Source organism: Spinacia oleracea, chromosome 1 (genome assembly GCF_020520425.1).
Source record: "Spinacia oleracea cultivar Varoflay chromosome 1, BTI_SOV_V1, whole genome shotgun sequence".
In the NCBI taxonomy this organism is placed as follows: Eukaryota; Viridiplantae; Streptophyta; class Magnoliopsida; order Caryophyllales; family Amaranthaceae; genus Spinacia; species Spinacia oleracea.
In genome coordinates, this window is record NC_079487.1 from 110,687,560 (window position 1) to 110,706,671 (window position 19,112).

At 34.5% G+C, this 19,112-nt stretch overlaps 2 protein-coding genes across 2 annotated transcripts; one reads left to right on the plus strand and one right to left on the minus strand.

Moving 5' to 3' along the window:
- Window positions 1-2,905: 2,905 nt before the first annotated feature.
- LOC110801673 (putative serine/threonine-protein kinase-like protein CCR3) lies at window positions 2,906-5,605 on the plus strand. The gene has a single exon (XM_022007069.2). The coding sequence runs from the start codon at window positions 3,085-3,087 to the stop codon at window positions 5,479-5,481; it is 2,397 nt and encodes a 798-aa protein (XP_021862761.1). The 5' UTR covers window positions 2,906-3,084; the 3' UTR covers window positions 5,482-5,605.
- A 3,221-nt stretch (window positions 5,606-8,826) lies between these two features.
- On the minus strand, window positions 8,827-18,578 carry LOC110801674 (NF-X1-type zinc finger protein NFXL2). Its single transcript, XM_022007070.2, has 13 exons — window positions 17,358-18,578; window positions 17,154-17,267; window positions 17,018-17,073; window positions 16,429-16,495; window positions 13,010-13,102; window positions 12,765-12,850; window positions 12,475-12,637; window positions 12,086-12,259; window positions 11,426-11,616; window positions 10,403-10,484; window positions 10,031-10,237; window positions 9,435-9,524; window positions 8,827-9,336 (listed from the first exon to the last, which is right to left on the minus strand). The coding sequence occupies exons 1-13, from the start codon at window positions 18,507-18,509 to the stop codon at window positions 9,178-9,180; spliced, it is 2,634 nt and encodes an 877-aa protein (XP_021862762.1). The 5' UTR covers window positions 18,510-18,578; the 3' UTR covers window positions 8,827-9,177.
- Between the last annotated feature and the right edge of the window lie 534 nt (window positions 18,579-19,112).

Below are 19,112 nucleotides of genomic sequence, written 5' to 3' on the forward strand. Positions count from 1 at the left end.
AACAATTAATAATTAACAATTAACAATTAACAATTAATAATTAATAATTAATAATTAAAAATTAACAATTAATAATTAACAATTAACAATTAATAATTAATAATTAGTAATTAATAATTAACAATTAATAATTAATAATTAATAATTAATAATTAGTAATTAGTAATTAACAATTAATAATTAATAATTAACAATTAATAATTAATAATTAATAATTAATAATTAATAATTAATAATTAATAATTAATAATTAATAATTAATAATTAATAATTAATAATTAATAATTAATAATTAATAATTAATAATTAATAATTAATAATTAATAATTAATAATTAATAATTAATAATTAATAATTAATAATTAATAATTAATAATTAATAATTAATAATTAATAATTAATAATTAATAATTAATAATTAATAATTAATAATTAATAATTAATAATTAATAATTAATAATTAATAATTAATAATTAATAATTAATAATTAATAATTAATAATTAATAATTAATAATTAATAATTAATAATTAATAATTAATAATTAATAATTAATAATTAATAATTAATAATTAATAATTAATAATTAATAATTAATAATTAATAATTAATAACTAAAAGTTAATAATTACGGAGTACTCCGTATTAATTAATGGCTAATAACTAAAAGTGAATAATTAATAAATAATTAGTTATTAATTAATAATAATTAATCATTAATTATTAATGATTAATTAATAATTAATAATTATTATTAATTATTAATTATTAATCATTGATTATTAATTATTAGTTATTAATTATTACTCCATAATTATTAATTAAAATAATAATTTATTAATACTATTGCATAAAGTAATTTATTTTTAAATTTATATTTTATTTATTTGTAATTACGTTTTACTCCGTACATAATACAAAGTATGTATTGAAAAATGAAATAAAATACATTAAATGTCCTTAAATGTCATTTTACATAGCTACAACCAACAGCCAACAACTGATTTTACCAAACATATTTGTAACCAATCCATAGTCAAACAGCCAACAAAAGCAGCCAACTTGAACAGCCAGTCAAACCCGCCAAGTAAAACAGCCGACAGCCAACAGCCAACAGCCAACAGCCAATTGCCAAACAGGGCCTAAATCTGCCGCTTGATTAGCCTTCCGATAACATTGATTGATGGAGAAAACTCACATGTTTGATTTGTGCATGTGAATGTGCCATATTGTACTTTCTCCCATGCCAATTGTGTTTTTGACTTTGGGCTGAAATTCATAGTTGTTTGGTAGGTGCGTGATTGACCATTTATTGAAATGTTGATGTACTTTTTGGTACAGATTTTAGGTTGTGATTTAACTACTCATACATGTTTCTGTTTAGGTTCAAGGAATTCCCATTCAATTTATACCAGATTCTGATTAGTGACCTTTTTTCCCTTACGATTACGAATCCAGCATGTTGAAAGTCTTGATTCTAGTGAAATCGATGTTGTAGTATGACAAGGTCCTCTAATAAAATGGCTCATATACATTGTATTTTTGTTTTAAAGAAGGAAATCAAACATGATGAAAATTACTCTCATCTTATAAAAATACTGCACTACTCCATATTCCGTACTTGGTTTATGTGTTTTTTTTTGGTAGTTAAAAACAACTCTTATTCCTTTCATCACATGAAGATTTGATTAGTAAAAATAATTTCGTTTTAGTAAAATAATGGAAAGAGTATATTCTACGAAGTACATCTTTGTTAGATGCTTATTATTTTTTAATTATTATTTAGAAAACTAATACGGTGCATACATGGAGTAAAAAATGAAATTGTGAAGCTAAATCAAACATTAATTACACAAATTGACGATCGATTTTATCATTCATTCTAAGTAGTATCAACTTACGGAGTTTCAAAAAAAAAAAAAAAAATATGGAGTATCGATTTACTAAACATATTTTCTTTGAAATTTCACACAAGGAATACCTGTGCATAAAGTTTGAAAGAATAGTTACTCCCTCCTTTCCGTAATACTAGCCCACTTTTCTTATAAAATTGTCCCTTAATACTCGCCCCGTTTCTATAAATGATATACTTTAACGAATATTATATCATTTCTCTTAACCATGAACCCACATATATTTCTACTTTTTTAAAAAAAACACTAAAATATTTAACTCATCACACCCGTTTATTTGGCACATTTCTCACTAACTATATTAAAAAAAAAGTACTCCACTATCAACTATCACCTAATAAATTACTCCGTATCAGTTAAGTTGCCTAAAACTATGTATCGGTCAAATCGGATCGAATATTGAGACAGAGGGAGTACAAAATTATAGCATGCGATTTTTGAGTAAATAATTTTCACTTTCTACAAGAATATACCACGCAAAAAATCATAAAATGAAAACAACACATGAATATGAGTACTATTGAATTAAAAAGAGCTGTCTAGTCTCCAAAAGCGGATGCCAAATCCTCAATCAAATCCATTTGCCATTATTCCTTTATATATTTGTGTAACAATTAGCTAAATTCCTATCACACTGTCTAATAATTAATTCGTATTTAGATTTTCAAACTACCCTTAATAGAATATCAGTTGGCTAAAAAACAGATGATATGTCAATATCCCCCTAATAATAATCTGGAGTATCATTTAAAAATCACAAAATTGAAATAGGACTCCCAAAATAAAATAACTTTTTATTCAAATTCGGACACAAAAATTTAATATGTGGGATGTAAAATGAGATGGATAATTTTTTTTATATAATCTCCGTACAAAAACAAAGTAACCAAAGTCCAAATAACAGTCGCACTGGTCAACCCAAGTTAATTTCCTAGAATAAATATTCAATTTCCTTTTAACGGAAAATAATAATTAAATTCCCTCCTTAAAACCCAAATAAATAAAAAAATTCCAACCTTTATGGTTTCTCCTCTGTTTTCTGTTCATACTTCTCTGTTTCCTCTTCATTTTCACTTCAAACCTTTCTCCTTCTTCTTCCTCCTCCTCCAATGAAGAAACCACAAATTTCCATTTTTAAACCCCTAAATTATCTCTTAATTAATCTCAATTTATGATGATCATAAAAAACCCACATATTTCTGCCATTTTTTTCTCTCTCTTCCTCTATCTTCCCACCACCCTCCATGGCCTCGGCTCCGGCTCAACTCTTTCAATCTCCTCCGAAACTAACACCGTTTGCGGCATCGTTTCTGGCGAGGTAAACCGTCGTATAGAGTGTTTCAAAGACGGTCAGTTAATTTTTATTCAACCCAATATTTCTTACGACGCCATTGCTGGTGGTGGGAACTTTTTCTGTGGGCTTAGATCAGGTGGAAGAAGCTTACTTTGCTGGGATACAACCACAAATTCATCCACATTTACCCCAAAAAGGATTTACTACAGCAACTCATCCTCATTAACAGATATTTCAGTTGGGGATAATCAGGTTTGTGGGGTAATTAATGGTACAAATGAGGTACAATGCTGGAGAGGAGTGATGGGTTCAGATCAAAACCCATCTGGGTTTGATGCTTTTGGGTCAATTTCATCTGGGTCTGGGTTTTCTTGTGGGATTTTGATGAATAATAGTAGGGTTAGATGTTGGGGTAGTAATGAAACCCTAGCTTCTGAAATTCAAAATCAATTTGTGGGTTTTTCTATGGTTAATTTAACAGCTGGTGGGCAACATGTTTGCGGGTTTAATTCATCTGGGTTTTTGGTTTGTGTCGGTAGGAATTTATCTGGGCAATTGGATTTTCCTTTTCATTTGAATGAATCATCTGGGTTTACAAATCTGGCACTTGGATCTGATTACAGTTGTGCAATTAGAAAATTGAATGGTTCTGTTGTTTGTTGGGGTGGAAATGGTTCGTATTCAAGTAATTCCATTCAAGGGGTTGATTTTGAGTTTTTGGTTGGTGGGTTAAATTTTATTTGTGGGTTAGTTACTAGGAATTCTTCAATTATGTGTTGGGGACCTGGATGGTTGAGTAATAATGCATCTTTGGGGATTGAACTTCCTTTACCAAAGATTCTTCCTGGACCTTGTGTTCAATCTGATAACTGTCAATGTGGTGTGTATCCTGAATCTGCATCTCTTTGTTATGGTTCTGGTAATATTTGCAACTCTTGTAGTGCTCCACCATTAGTACCGTCTATTGAAGTACCTCTGCCACCTCCGGTTTTGCCACCCTCAACATCGAGGGGATTAAGGAGAGGTCTTTTGGTGTTTGCCATTGTAGGGTCAGTTGGTGGGTTAGCTGGGATTTGTGCTATAGTTTATTGCTTGTATGCTGGTGTTTGTTTTGGTAGAAAGAAGATTCATAATTCAGTTCAACCAACGATCACTCGAGGGGGTTCGAGTAATGCTCATACCTCTAGCAATAGTCCCCCTTCGAGGTCCTTGACTCTTAGACGTCAAGGGTCTTTAGCATTTAGACGGCAAAGGAGTGGAACATCTGGTGCTAAACACGCGGATAGAGCAGAGGAGTTTGCCTTCCAAGTACTAGCTAATGCTACTGACAACTTCTCATTGGACAATAAGATTGGTGCTGGTAGTTTTGGTGTGGTGTATAGGGGTAAATTAGTAGATGGTAGGGAAGTAGCAATCAAGAGAGGTGAAACAGGTCCTAAAACAAAGAAACACCAAGAAAAGGAGTGTGCATTTGAATCAGAATTAGCATTCTTGTCAAGGGTACACCATAAGCATTTGGTTAGGCTTGTTGGGTATTGTGAAGAGAGGGATGAAAGACTCTTGGTTTATGAATTCATGAAGAATGGAGCACTTTATGATCATTTACATGGTAAAAAGAATGTTGAGAAAAGAAACAGTGTAATCAATGCTTGGAAAATCAGGATTAAGATCGCGTTAGATGCTGCACGTGGTATAGAGTACCTACACAATTATGCAGTCCCGTCTATAATCCATCGCGATATCAAGTCTTCAAACATCCTTTTAGATGCTGATTGGATTGCAAGAGTGTCTGATTTTGGATTGTCTTTATTAGGTCCTGAATCTAATCAAGATTTCAGACCAACAAAAGCAGCAGGGACAGTTGGGTATATTGATCCAGAGTACTATGGGTTGAATGTGTTAACTGCAAAGAGTGATGTTTATGGTCTTGGTGTTGTACTGCTTGAGCTATTAACAGGAAAGAAAGCAATATTCAAGAATGACAGTAGTAACAATGATGGAGATCCGATTAGTCTGGTGGATTTTGCAGTACCAGCAATTTTGGCAGGGGAACTGGTGAAAGTGTTGGATCAGAGAGTAGGATTGCCTGATGTTAATGAATCAGACGCGGTTGAGCTTGTTGCTTATACTGCGTTACATTGTGTCAACTTAGAGGGTAAAGACAGACCTACAATGACTGATATTGTATCTAATTTGGAGCGCGCTTTAACCCAGTGTGATGATAGTCATGGTACTATGTCTAGTGCCGGAATATTATCTATTGCATCAGATTGAAAATCAAGCAAAATTGATTGGGATTTTTGGCATTCTTTTCTTTTAGCTTTCCTACATTTTGTATTGATCATTTTTTACATGACTAATACATGTTTACGGAATGTATATAATTCATTATCAGGCATATTTGTTGTAGAGTAGGAAAACTTGATTAGTTTCGCCCCTGAAAATTTACAAAGTAAAGTGTAAATTTAAATTTCTTTTCCGTTCACTATATTTACTTTTTTCAAACTTTTCTTTCGAATCTGAGACATGTACGCAAACCTTCAGTTTTAACCACTAGACCAAGACATTATTGGTTTCGCTGTCCTTTTTGAGATTTCCCTTATGGGTATGATGCATGAATTTGGGTCAAGCAATCAAAATCAGAAGAAGGAACAAGGAAGACCCTTAAATTAGATAAGAAAATCTTGTGGAACTCTTGAAAAAGGATGTTATACCAGGAGACTTGGCAATGACCTTAATAACCTTTATAAAAAATAGAAACGGTCTAAAGAGACGACGGTCTTAAGCGGAGTCTATGAATTTTCAAGTCATACTGGCGATGGAATGGCGTTTTCTAAATAATGGATTTGGTATATTGACATGCAACATTTTTATATTTATTTTAATTGGAAATTTGGGTAATTTTTCTAGATATAACATCACAACTTACGAACATACAAGCAGCTGAGATGTTGGGTGTCATGAGTAGCTTAGATATCCTATTATGGAAAATGACACTAATAATTGACTCATTCCATTGTATTTTTAAGAAGTAAATTCAAAGAATAATGTACGTTCTAGAGATTTTTGTTGGAAATTTGTATCTATAAGAACATTTCATGTCCTTCGGATTTCATCTATCTATCATAGATTCCTAGAAAGTGTTGTTTCATCTAATTGATCACACTAGAGAAGTTGCACACTTATTAGCAAATACGAAGTACTTTTTATATACTCGGTACGTATCTATGACATGTATGTAGTATCTATATCAGTAATATCACACATCCAAAGTATAGTGCCACACTAAGTCACAATGCGACTTGGACTAGTCCATGCTACTTTGTGTTTTTTACAGTGTAAATAAATTGACAAATAAGTGATTCATGTGGACTATGTCATCTTTAATAACACCTTACTATTAAAAACGTATAGGAAATGAGGTATATAGAGTAATTAAGTATAAATAGGTTCACATGGACCATGAAACTATAGGAAAATGTTTGGTTGACCCTAAGAGTTGGCAACCCCTAAGATACATAAAACATAAAATAATATATAAGCATAATTAATTGGAGAGAGAAAGTGTTGTATGTAAAGTTTCAATGCATTTGTAACCAATCAAAATTCAATATTGAAAGGGTTACCAACCCTTAGGGTCACTCTATCATTGTCCGAAACTATAAAAGTATGGATTTGTTAAGATATGAAAACTAGAGCCACAAATCCTAATAAGTGGATAGGATATGGATTATGATTGTTGTAATACTAAAAACCATAAGAATAGAAATTCCAAACCAATAAATATTGGCATTGAATTTGGTCAAAATAGGTGGACCTAAATAAATATAATTGATTCCAAAAATATAATGTGCAAATGTGCAATTGCTGTTTTCTTCCAAAGTTTGATGCATACATTACATGCCCAAAACCAAAATAATCCAATTTGACACTCTAAAAGTAGAAAGTGACAAAGGAGGGCTCTTCTTCTTTCCTACATTTCTAAGGTCTAACAACCTAACAGAAGAACCCACCACCTTGTTAATAATAAATAAAGCCTTACACTTTTCATTATTAATTAGTTTTATAATTTAAAAATTTATACAAATCCAGCAATTTTATTAAATTAGTCGGTGCCTCAGCCTTTAATTTTAATTTAAAATAATCCAACGCATATGTTTCATTTGGCCGGTGTACGTGGTCTCTATGCATTATCCATCTAGCTCTGTTGAGTTGTGTTACATATTTACACTGAAATTAATGTGTGTTTAAAGTGCAGTTTATTTACTATTGTGAAATATAGGCCTGAATTGCACCCATTAGGAGGAGTCATAGTCTAATGTTAACGTGTATTGAATATGATGAATTATCTTCATAGATTTAGTTAGTGAGACTAGTCACAAGACATTCTATGTACTCTTCTATCTATAAAAATAAATAACGATCGTAGCTGTAACAATTTACAAATTAACCGAGTATGTAGCACGGAGTAATTCATATAGATTACAGAAGTGGGGCACGAATATTAATTTGGACACAAAGAAAACCCTATCGAATATCATAGTAATCAAAGAAATGCTTATAAGTTATAACTAAAGCATGTCCTCACCCAGGAAATGTCACTTGGTAGAGTGGAAGTAGCTGTTTTAGCATTTTATCAATTTATTCCCCTTTTTGGATCCACATGTATGGATTGTGGAAACATAGCTGCATACAACTAAATTCACCATATTTCATTTTTATTGCTATCCAATCCATACACATTATAGATATACTCAACCAAGTGTGTCTTGGCCTAGTGGAAAGGATTCCACCTTCCAATCAAAATGTTGGGGGTTCAATCCCCACTAGGGGCACTTTGAGGGAAGGTTCCCCTTATCACTCCCCCCACTCTCAAAGTGTCTAGTCTGCTTATCACTTAGGATGATGCAAGACGAATAAAGCACAAAGGAAATGTAGACATGGAAGAGAATAGTCGTCCAAGATAAAAGAAGGAAGTCGAAATCATGTGGTTCAATCTTGTAGCTCTACGTACAATACAAGTTAAAGGACCAAACAAACATATTTGACTGTCATTCAATTCAGATGTTCTTTAATTTTGGCAGGGATGCTTATTGCTGATTGCTTTACCCTTTTCCCCTATTAATACTTCCCCCGTTTCACAATAGATGCATCATTTCTCATTGCACGTATACCAACGCGCTTATTTGAACATTAATATCTCTAAATGCGTATAAGTAAAAATTATAAAAAGTTGATATTTGGAATCCTTGCATTAATACAATTTAACAAGATCTCACTTGACTATGTTTTTTCTTACACAACAGTGAAAGAAAGGTTGTCAAAGTTAATTGATGAATAATGCGCAAATGAGAAATGATGCATCTATTGTGGAACGGAGTAAGTATTAGATACTCCGTATTAGATTGTTGACCCCTCTTTCCATTCCTCTTTTGACCAGATGCCCTCACATTCCCTGCCACCCTCTCGTATATGTTACACAAACATAAACTAATTAAACAGCCCTCAAAATTTTTACAACATATAGTTTAAACCACTCGATTGGTAGGCAGTAATAATAACTAGTTACAGTACCCACTTACCAATTACCATGATGAATCAAAAGAATTACAGAGTAGGTAGGCCCGTACAGTAATAATTTCCAACAACACAAGCTAGGCAACATACTGTACTTGTTACATACTTGATACTTCGTATTCCTTTATATGTCCACAAGTAGGATGTTACAAGTTACAACTCTCATAAGAGATAAGATACAAACTATTTTGTATAACATTTTTCACACTCGATGTACATTTTAAACGCCTGATTTACAACTCTGCAAGTAAAAAAACTTCTATAATACGGAGTACTAGCTACGTAGAATATAATTCCATATTGTGTAACAAAAATAAAGTATAATCATGTATTCATGTCTGTAAAATATCCCTCGTTTTCTAATCACAAACAAGTAGAATTTGCTAGTGGTTGTTAAATCCTTTGGTATCTTGTCTTTGCACGCTGTTCTTCAAGTTCATTCATCCAGTCATTGAGCGACAAGATACCCTTGTATCCATAGTATGCTAAACCGACTAGAGCTACCAAAACAATGATCAACATAACAAATCTTTGCAGATAGGTTAAGAATTTCTGTTCATAAGCAGATAACTAGTATTAGTCAAGTCCAGGAAATCACTATGGATTTAAAGATGGATAATATCATTCACTAGAGAGGGCATAAAAAGCACCTGGAATTTTGAAACTTGGTTTGTTTCTTGTACTCGCTCACGCCTCTTTCGTCGCTTTGGTACATGTGTTTCATTCTCGATCACCTTTTCCTGTTTTTCAAGCAGCAAGTAAAAAAGAAGTTGATTTTACATCCAGAAAGAAGTGGAAAAGTGGTCATTCGGTTAGTTCTGGTCCCATATTCGGTTCAATCAGGATAATACCGGGCCATCTAAGTTTGAGTTTGGGCAGGGAAATTGGCTACAATGGTAAGCTTTTCCAGGTCTACATCCAGTTGGGATTACAATATGAAATTAAAATTAAGTACTGGAAATCAGCTAAGATGCTCAACTTTGTATATATCTAGAAGAATTAGACTAATTACCGAACTGTTAATAGTGAAGGAGTATTTTTTTTTTATTTTAAGACTTCTTTCTACCATCAAACTTCCGGTCACCTAGGTAGCAGTATGTATGCATTGCTTTAATATAGGATGCATTAAGAGGAAGCTATGGGAAGAGTAAGAACTGTTATTTATCAAGTGCTATATAAAATTTGTGTTGCATGGCCAACGCAATAGCAGCAGGAAAGCAGCTTAAGCCAAGCAAGAAAAGGTTACCTCTGGTGCCTTAGATTTTCGCTGCAGTAATTCTGACTCAACAGCTTGGGCTTTTTTCTTACAGCTGGAATCACAGGAAAGAAGTCCATTTCCAAATTGTGTTCTATGTATATCTTTAGGGTCACGACCAGAATTTCTATAACCGGTTTGAACATCAAGACACAACCACTCCTTTTTCAAGTTGTTGCATCTGCATCGAACAGTAACCTTGCAAATAGGGAAAAAAAACTACTTTAGATGAAAGGTGGAACAAAGAATGATAGAATGTAAATATTGAGCTATGGAAAAAGAATATTTGCATTCTGAAATGTGTCAGATTGTTTGTGCAATACTTAAAAACTCCCACAAAAAGAGCAACTCAAGAGTAGCCACCTTTTTACTGCATTTCTCTGGTGAAGGACAAGGACCAGGATGACAAATCTCCGGGCATAGATGCGTACAATTAGATAACTTTCTGCAAATACAACAAAATACATCATAAACTGGGAATAGATCCTAAGTTCATCATAAAAAAATATTTTTAAAAAATCACTCCAAGATCCCAATTTTTTTTTAAAATGCATATTCACATGATCTCTACTCATCCAGTTGAAAAACTGTATTTAATCCATATATTGTTTAATAAAATGGCATTCAACCAGAATTGAATTGTTACAGAAAATATGCTTCCTCAATTTCAACATATAAGACATTTTAGTCGATTCTTTTTTGTTTGAAAATATAATTCATGCTACAATATCAATACAACATTTAACCAAGATTAAAAGGTGTTTTTTTTATACATACACTATCAAGCATCAATACAATAATGTATGTCATTTGACGTCCCTAAGTAAATTTACATTAACCAAATCTTAATATGCATAAAATGGTCAACATGTTTTTTACTTAAAGTCAACAAGGTCGAACTTTTCGAACTCGCAGGTTTACCATTATCAGAAGTGATCTATGTGCCCTTTATATTTTACATAAACAATTTTCTTGTTTAGCTGACAATATTCTAATAGTGTTCCTGTTTTTACTTCGTAAGCTGATCATACTGTAGGGTCTAGGACTCTAGGTGACTATGTTATGAGAACTTATGACTGTCTCCTCATGGTTCAAGGCTTCAACTTATGCCTATCGAAGAAGCAAAATCCAGAGGTTTCAGTGAACAACTAATGTCTTTGTTCCAACACCATATTAAACCTAAACGAATACTCCATATAAATATTTTAATTTTGATATGTATTTGTTAGTTTTGACTTCTATTGTAGATGCCGTATGACTTCAAATTAATGATTAATCTACTTTCAAAAAACAAAAACATAAGTAATGTTCGCACAGGTACAGACACCTGTTAGAAGCGTGAATCTCTTTGTAAAATTTCCTTTAAAAAGGATGTATAGGTTTTACCTGTGGCAATCTCCACCACATGAACGAGCACTCAGTTGTTCCTTTTCGGATAAGGTGTTGTAGTATATACATACAAAGGCATGGGTCATTGCACCGCAATGACATGAACGCTTCAAGAGCACTTTGCACGGGGGGCATTCTTCAGGATGGCATCTCAGTGGGCAAGGGTGTGAACATGAAGGTGCCCTTTTCTGAGATCAAGGAAATAGCACTTTAGTCATCAGCAGAAAAACATACTCTGTGAACTCACAAATAACTGAATAACTGAACAACTCCAGCTGCCGAGGAGGATCACAGAGACAAAGAGCTAAACGTAAAAAAATAAACAAAGAGAAAAATTACAATATTTACAATGAAAAGGAACTCCAATTACAAAGAAAGAAGAACTACAAAAAAGGGGGACCAGAAGTCCATGGACTGCTGTACATTACAATTCTACTATTATAGGTGATATCTCTCCTTCACTACTCCCAATCAACAAAATAAAAATTTATGGTGGATGTCCGGATGCAATTTCTTTACTGATCTACATTAGTTAGGAGCAAGACCGCAATACTAATGCATTTAGACCTCCCCAAAACTTTTGATCTGTACAAGGTAGAGGCTATTGTACTAACATGAAATGTCAAACAATAATTGGACCAAAAAAGTATATTCTACCTTTTGGCAGGGGAGAGTACATTCTTCACACAGCACTCCTCTTGTACGCTGATCTGACGAAGATGATGAATTCTGACGGGGATGACAAATCTTCGTGCAATAATGATTGCTACAAGCAAGGGGACTTCCACACAAGTTGTCACATGAAAATTGCGGGTTTTTTGAACAAATCATCTGCAAAGAAGCCCACAAAAGAAGTATAACCATATTGTCATGTAGTATATAATGCAATTGCAGCCTAATAAAAAATAATAGAACTAGTTGGAAACTAAATAAGACTTTAAGTATGTGCTTCGAGCCTTAGATCCAACATTATTTACTTAAAAAAAAAGGCAAAGAAAGCAGTCAAAATTAAACTAAAAAGAACTTCGATTCTATATAAAGCCAACCATTCTTTCTGCTGCAAAGTGTTGGCCGAGACAAGACCTCCACACAAGCTCCGGACAAGGTGGACATGGAGTTCCAGCTGTTGGTTCACTTTGGAAATTGTGTTTCTTTCTCTTCGGTTTCAGGGTGAACTCTGGGTTAGGCGGAGGTTGAGGACCATGGCACCTAATATTAGGGGGGAAAAAGAACGGGAAGATAAAACTCTTTAGTAAAAAAAAACAAAACAAAAAAGAAATTAAGACTTTATCACTTCATACACAATCTATTTCGATAGAGCAGGCAATACACTGACCTTAATTTGCAGGCATGACCGCAAGGATACTCTTCACCACAAGGAAGTCGACAAGGTGGGCAAGTTCCATAATGACATTTGTGCGGCTAGTGCATAAAGGCAGTGTAAATTGTATAAGTGATCATGTTGGTATGATAAACCATGGAATTTGAAGCTACGAGGTATTCCATGTTATGAAAAACCGACAAATTCAGCAGAAACATTTTATCAGAAAGACAAACCAGAATTTTGTGGAGGCCACATACCTTACAATTTGATCGGTGCCTACATAAAGGAGCTATCTGACATTGTTTACGGCAACGAGGCGGCTTCTGTTCTGTTTCTGTACCACAAGGGACCTGGTCACAAGTACCCATATAGCTTATAAACAAACATAAAACAAAGGGAAGTGCAAAGAACAACAGTTCCTCCTTTTTAGGTGACACACTTTCCTTTTTGGAAAGTTCTTTCCCGTTGACACACTTTTCATTTTTGGTAAGTTTGTAATGTAAATTTCCTATTTTACCCTTAAATGAGTATGTGGATATGTGGTTACATGGTTAGTGACTTAGTGTATAGGGGTATTATTGTCTATTACCTTCCTTTGTCACCTTTTTGTTAATATATGCGCCAAAATAAAGTGTGTCAACTAAAAAAGAACCGAGGAAGTAATAAATAAAAAAATATAAAAAAGCATATTAAGCTGCTAACTTTGAACTAGGCAACATGCATGCCCACTTAATATGATTAAATAGATAGGCTAGAACCTGTCCATTTTCGATGGAGCCAAAGGTTCATTTGTTCTTTTGGTTGTGGGATGTAATGGACTAAATCAAAATGGCTCTTAAAACCTTTTCGCTTCCTTTCCATGAAGTAGGAGATGGTCGTCCCGTTGTCGTCCCGTTATCACTTTTGGATCAATTGGAAACAACCTCTCTGCACGGGTAAGGTTGCGTACACCCGACCCCCCCTTACCCTGCTTCTTGCGGGAGCCTCTTTGAGGCAATGGGGTAATGATAATGATAATGATAATGAGATAGGCTAGAACCGGCAACGATCAACAGGACCCGGAGGTGTTGGGGGTTGTTAGTGTTGTTATAGCCCAATAATGATTTGTCCTCACACAAGAGAACATTGTTCATATTGCTTACATTACAAAATGACCATAATGCAATATTTCAAGATAGTATATAGATACTGCTTTCACTTAGATACTACTTCGGTCATAAATTGAACAGTTGCATTCTATTTACCTATCAATTTCTAACTGGTATGGAGAAGATGACATTTTTGAGTTAACAAACAAGGGAAACTGTAAAGAAATTCAAAAGAAAACAATGAAGAGAAAAGGATCCTTAACTGGGAACACGGAAATGGGTGCTGATCTCAAAATTGTAAAATAAATTATGGGTGGGAAGGAATGCTTATAAATATAGAACACATAAAAGTATTAGAATGTAAAAAGAGAGAAGATATGAATGGTTCGGTAGGCACAATTTGATAGCGCAGATTCCAAAAATGTGTTTTTCCTCATGATGTCTATCAAGGGATGAATACTAGTCCAATTGGCATTGTAACAAGAACTGTATTGGAATTTGGGAAGATAGTTGGCATCTTGTTCCACCAGATTTCCGCTATTCAGAATTCTAATGTCAATTTTAATTGTAATAAGAGGATTTTCAAGGTTTAATTGCTGGATACAGGCCAACCAAGCAACCAGAATAGGTTTGATGATGATAATTTTTTGGGTCTAACCATCAGTGTAGGTTGGCTGACCTTTCATGCAGCAAACAACAGAATGTCATGGAATGTAACACATCAAGGAGAATAATAATTTATAATACCTTCCTACTCTAATAAAGTCCCTCTGTCTCAGAATACTCGTGATAGTCATGGCACATTGTTTAAGAGATAAGTTGTTATTTGGTTTCAATTGTTACTTTATTAAAAGGAAGATGCGTAGGAGTTAGTGGGGTATTTTTTATATTAAATGATAGAGTATGAGACCCTAACTTTTTAGCAGCAGAAAGAAAGGCATTAAAGTATTAGTGGGTTGTTCCCAAAATAAAATTGTGAACAGTATATAGCAAAGCATGGAAAAGTGTAAAGAGTACTCTGAGATGGAGGAGTATGTGGTTGTGAAAAGGTATTAAGATTGTTATGTAACTTTGATAAGATTCTGTTGTCATCGGAATTGCAGTAATTTTTTCAACAAATTTTGAGATGGTGCAACAAAGCTAATTCTTATTGATAATTTGCCTTTACCGATGATGAGACAATTAGAGGTCCACTATGAGATCTATATAGAGAGGATGAAGGATAAATATTTATAACCCAAATGTCAGCACATGGCTCCTGTTTATATTTCTGGGGATCATGTCTCTAATTGAGTGAATAAATGTAAAAATAGGCACATCTAGGCTCCGTTTGGTAGGGCGTAAAACGTTTTCATTGTAAAATGATTTTCCATGGAAAACATTTTTCAAGGGAAAACACAATTTCAAACTAGTTTTCCTTTGTTTGGTAACTTAAAGGAAAATGGGAGAAGATGGTGAAGATTGAGGGGGAAGAAAGGAGAGGGAGGTAAAGAGGGAAGAAAGAAAAGTGGTTTCCCTCTATTTCAAATGGAAAAGGTTTTTTACCTTTAAGGGAGTCATGGAAAATTGTTTTACATCCCTTACCCAACCAAACAACGTAAAATGATTGAAAAGAGGAAAATCATTTTTCATGAAAACGTTTTACGCCCTACCAAACGGAGCCTAATCTCAATATGAAAGATCTCCTCCATATCCATCTTAGATGAGACAGGTTAGCTGTTAAAATCGAGTTAGAAACTGTTATTGCTGTCCAAAAGCAAGACTAAAACCAATTCTGACTGATTCTGATCCTGAAACAACAGTTTACAATTCAGCCATACATCACTCTATAACCAACCAAAGTGCCACTTGACACTTATGCACAGGCCGAAGTTAGTATACTAGTTCTTGTATCTATTTGTTTGCCACTAATATTTTATGTCTTGCGCCACTTAGAACAAAGTCTTCAATCCTTATAAGTTATACGACTTTTACAACACACTCTTTTGGAAATTCTATTATATAGCTTTCTCATTCTAGAGACAGTTAGTAGCCTTTAGGTAATAAATACTTCCACTATACATGTGCTCGCTAAAATTTTGAATGAAATACACTCAGTTTGGGAAGCGTGTCAATTATCAGAGAGGTTCCTTGTATCACTTATCTCCGACAAACAAAGGATAGTTGGTTATATTTTACCTTCGGTGTTATCAAGATTTTGAAATGAATTAGTATTAGTTTCAGGAATAAGTAGTTTGGTTGTTCTGAGTTTTTTCTCTTAACAAAGTCCCTTCAAGATGAACTGACTAGGAGATATCTTGGAGAACTTCCCACCAGCAGTGAAGGGTTATACCATTTGACTAGTCTCATAGGGGCATGGTAAGGAGAGTAATTTTTAAAAAGAAGAAAGCAAAGTCCATAGGATGGTATCTGTTACTGCAGGGACAGTATTGTGTGCATTCGACCCGCAATGTCCATGCTCTAGATAGGAGTTAATTAAAAAACACTAGGATAACATTGATGTTAATGTAAGGAAATTTTTTTTAAGTTCATTGAGATTATATAACCACCTGTTCAAAAGTCTGAAACTATAAAGAGAGATTTCTCACCTCAAAATGTGTCTCACCACAAGCGCATGAAATGGTTACCATGAGCGGGCAAGGTGCACAGGGTCCCCTATCAATAAACCACAGAAGCATAAATTACATTCTTCAGTGAAAGGAATAACAATTATCAATTACTCCGTACTATTTATGTCCAAATACATCAACGATACAGAACGATACATAGTTATGACTCCTAAAGAGGACTGATGATTTACAATTAAGATTGACGATTGAGCTAGTATTTTTTTTCCCTACAAAAGCTTGACATACTTGCTTAACATGATGGCAATGAGCCAAAACAAAGAGTTGAGCTAAATAACTCACACCACATCGAAATCAGACCTTAACATCAGTAATTAATTGATCCCTCACAAGTCACAACATACAAAGAGATGACAAGCACAATAAGCAGATGCTTCCTTTTTATTCTGAAGGCAAAAGGAAATACAGCACCATATAGTTAACTACTAAGAACATTTCTTCAAATGCTATCAGTGATCATGCAACACAATACCCACCACAACCTCAATCTGACAACCAGGAAGTCAGCAGAAAGATGAGAAAAACTAAATGCAGGAGACCAGTAATCTACCTATGACATGGAGAAGGGCATTTGTGATTTCTACAACGGAGCTTCCTGCCACAAACCTGAAAAACAGAAAGTTCACTACATTCAGAACATGTAAATCACAAAACTTATGTAACAGCCTTTGAATATTAAGATGCACCTCTGTACAAGGTGGACAGTCCCCGTCGCAGCAGCGACGCCTGCATGCATGGCGCTCACAATCACGGTCTCTCTTACATTTTCTTTCACATACCAAATCTTGATAGCAGGGAACCTATATAATTGTTAGTGAGCATTGGCCATAGCAATTTAGCAATATTATCATTTAAATCCACAATCAACCAAAAGGAAGGGAAAATTTCACCTGTTTGGTCTGGCTTCCACATCGACATGACTTTGTCATCATGATTCTACATGTCTCAACACAAGACCCGCGATGACACCTCTCATGGCATGTATGCTTGCCACAACTCAACTTCTTATCACAAGTTGCCCCACACAATTTCACCTCCACATCACAAGCTATCCCTTCATAAACTCTCCTACCACAGGGACAAGTCCTCTTCCCTTTAAGAGGGCATTTACCGCACACACCCCCATGGCACCCTCGCTCGCAAACATGCTTCCCGCAATCCAAACCTTGCGCACATGGATTATCACATCGAAAATTCCTATCACAGCACTCTCTTTCCTCCTCCACCTTCCCACATTGGCACTTATACACACCCTTCTCCCTACATGGTGAGCACTCCCCATTATGGCAAATCTCAGCACACCTATGAATCCCACAATCCAAAACCTTAATACATTGCTTATTACATGAAAATTCCTTAAATCCACATCTCCTAACATCCTGAATCCCCCCACAAAAACACCTACTGTTCACTAATTGAGGGCAAGAAGGACAAGGTCCAGGGTGACACAACAAAAGACAAAAATGCCCACAGTTATTCTTCAATGGCCTCCTACAAATCTCCCCACATGAATGAGGCAAAATCCAAGGATCATGAGGTGGGTTTTCTAATTTACTACAAAAGCAATAGTAATTCTTAGGAATTAAAGATTTAGAGTACTCAAATCTACATTTAGGACAATTCCATACCGAAGTCTCGGCGGCGGTCTGGGCCGAGATGGGGAGGCGCGTGAGGGCGCGCAAAGCAGCTTGAGAAGTTGCTTGTTGAGCCCATTGCTGAATACATTGGAGATGAAACACAGAGAAGCAAAACCCATTGCAAGACCATGTGGGGTCAGTGGATTTGATGCGTTCGAGGCAAATGAGGCAAGAAAGAGCACCTGATGAAGAAGAATTGAGGAATGATTGGATCTTTATAAGGTCTAAAGATTGTGGGGAGGAAGAAGAAGTTGAATCATGGCCGTTGGTCTCAAGGTAGGCTTTGAAGATGGTGGTGGAGAGATCAGCATGGCGGAGATATGCGGCGGAACTTGCGGCGGTGTCGGAATCATAGTCAGAGGTGTCGGAAGAGGGAGATTGTGACTGGTTTATGGTGGTAGACATTCTTGGGATTTTTCAAGTAAAGACTAGCAGGAGAATGAAAAGTGTTTTTGTTTTGATTCTTTTGAACAACAAAATTGGTTATGTACTGTATTTGTGTTACCTCTGTTGTGTGTACGGGACTTTGACTTTGTAGGACGTTTTTTCTTACATAAACAAAATCATTAATTTCGTAAATCACACAATGCAAACTTTTATATAAGGCAGACTTACACAAAAGACCACCTTGTGTCATATAAGTTAATCAATAAAATCAATTAGTTAAGCACTAGAGCTAATTAGTTAAACATTGAAACCAATTTGTTAAACAATGAAACTAATTAGTAAAGCGCTAAAACTAATTAGTAAAGCGCTAAAACTAATTAGTTAAACAATAAAACCAATTAGTTAAGCAATCAAGATGGTCTTTCCGGTAAGGCGGTTAATCCCTTATTTATTTTATAAGAAATATTGTTACATGATAATCATATTAAAAATAATTTAATTTTACGGATTTTTCATGAAATGACCCCGAGGTTTGCGTTAATGCACCAAATACCCCTAATGTTTCCAGAATGCACCAAATACCCCCGAGGTTTTATAAAATAACACAAAATGCCCTTAATG

Coding starts and splice junctions, on each gene's coding strand:
- LOC110801674 (XM_022007070.2), bottom strand. CDS start 18,509: ATGTCTACCACCATAAACCAGTCACAATCTCCCTCTTCCGACACCTCT. Junction 10,485..11,425: donor TGTGGTGGAGATTGCCACAG/GTAAAACCTATA, acceptor TTGTATTTGCAG/AAAGTTATCTAATTGTACGC. Junction 10,238..10,402: donor CAGAGAAATGCAGTAAAAAG/GTGGCTACTCTT, acceptor CCTATTTGCAAG/GTTACTGTTCGATGCAGATG.
- LOC110801673 (XM_022007069.2), top strand. CDS start 3,085: ATGATGATCATAAAAAACCCACATATTTCTGCCATTTTTTTCTCTCTC.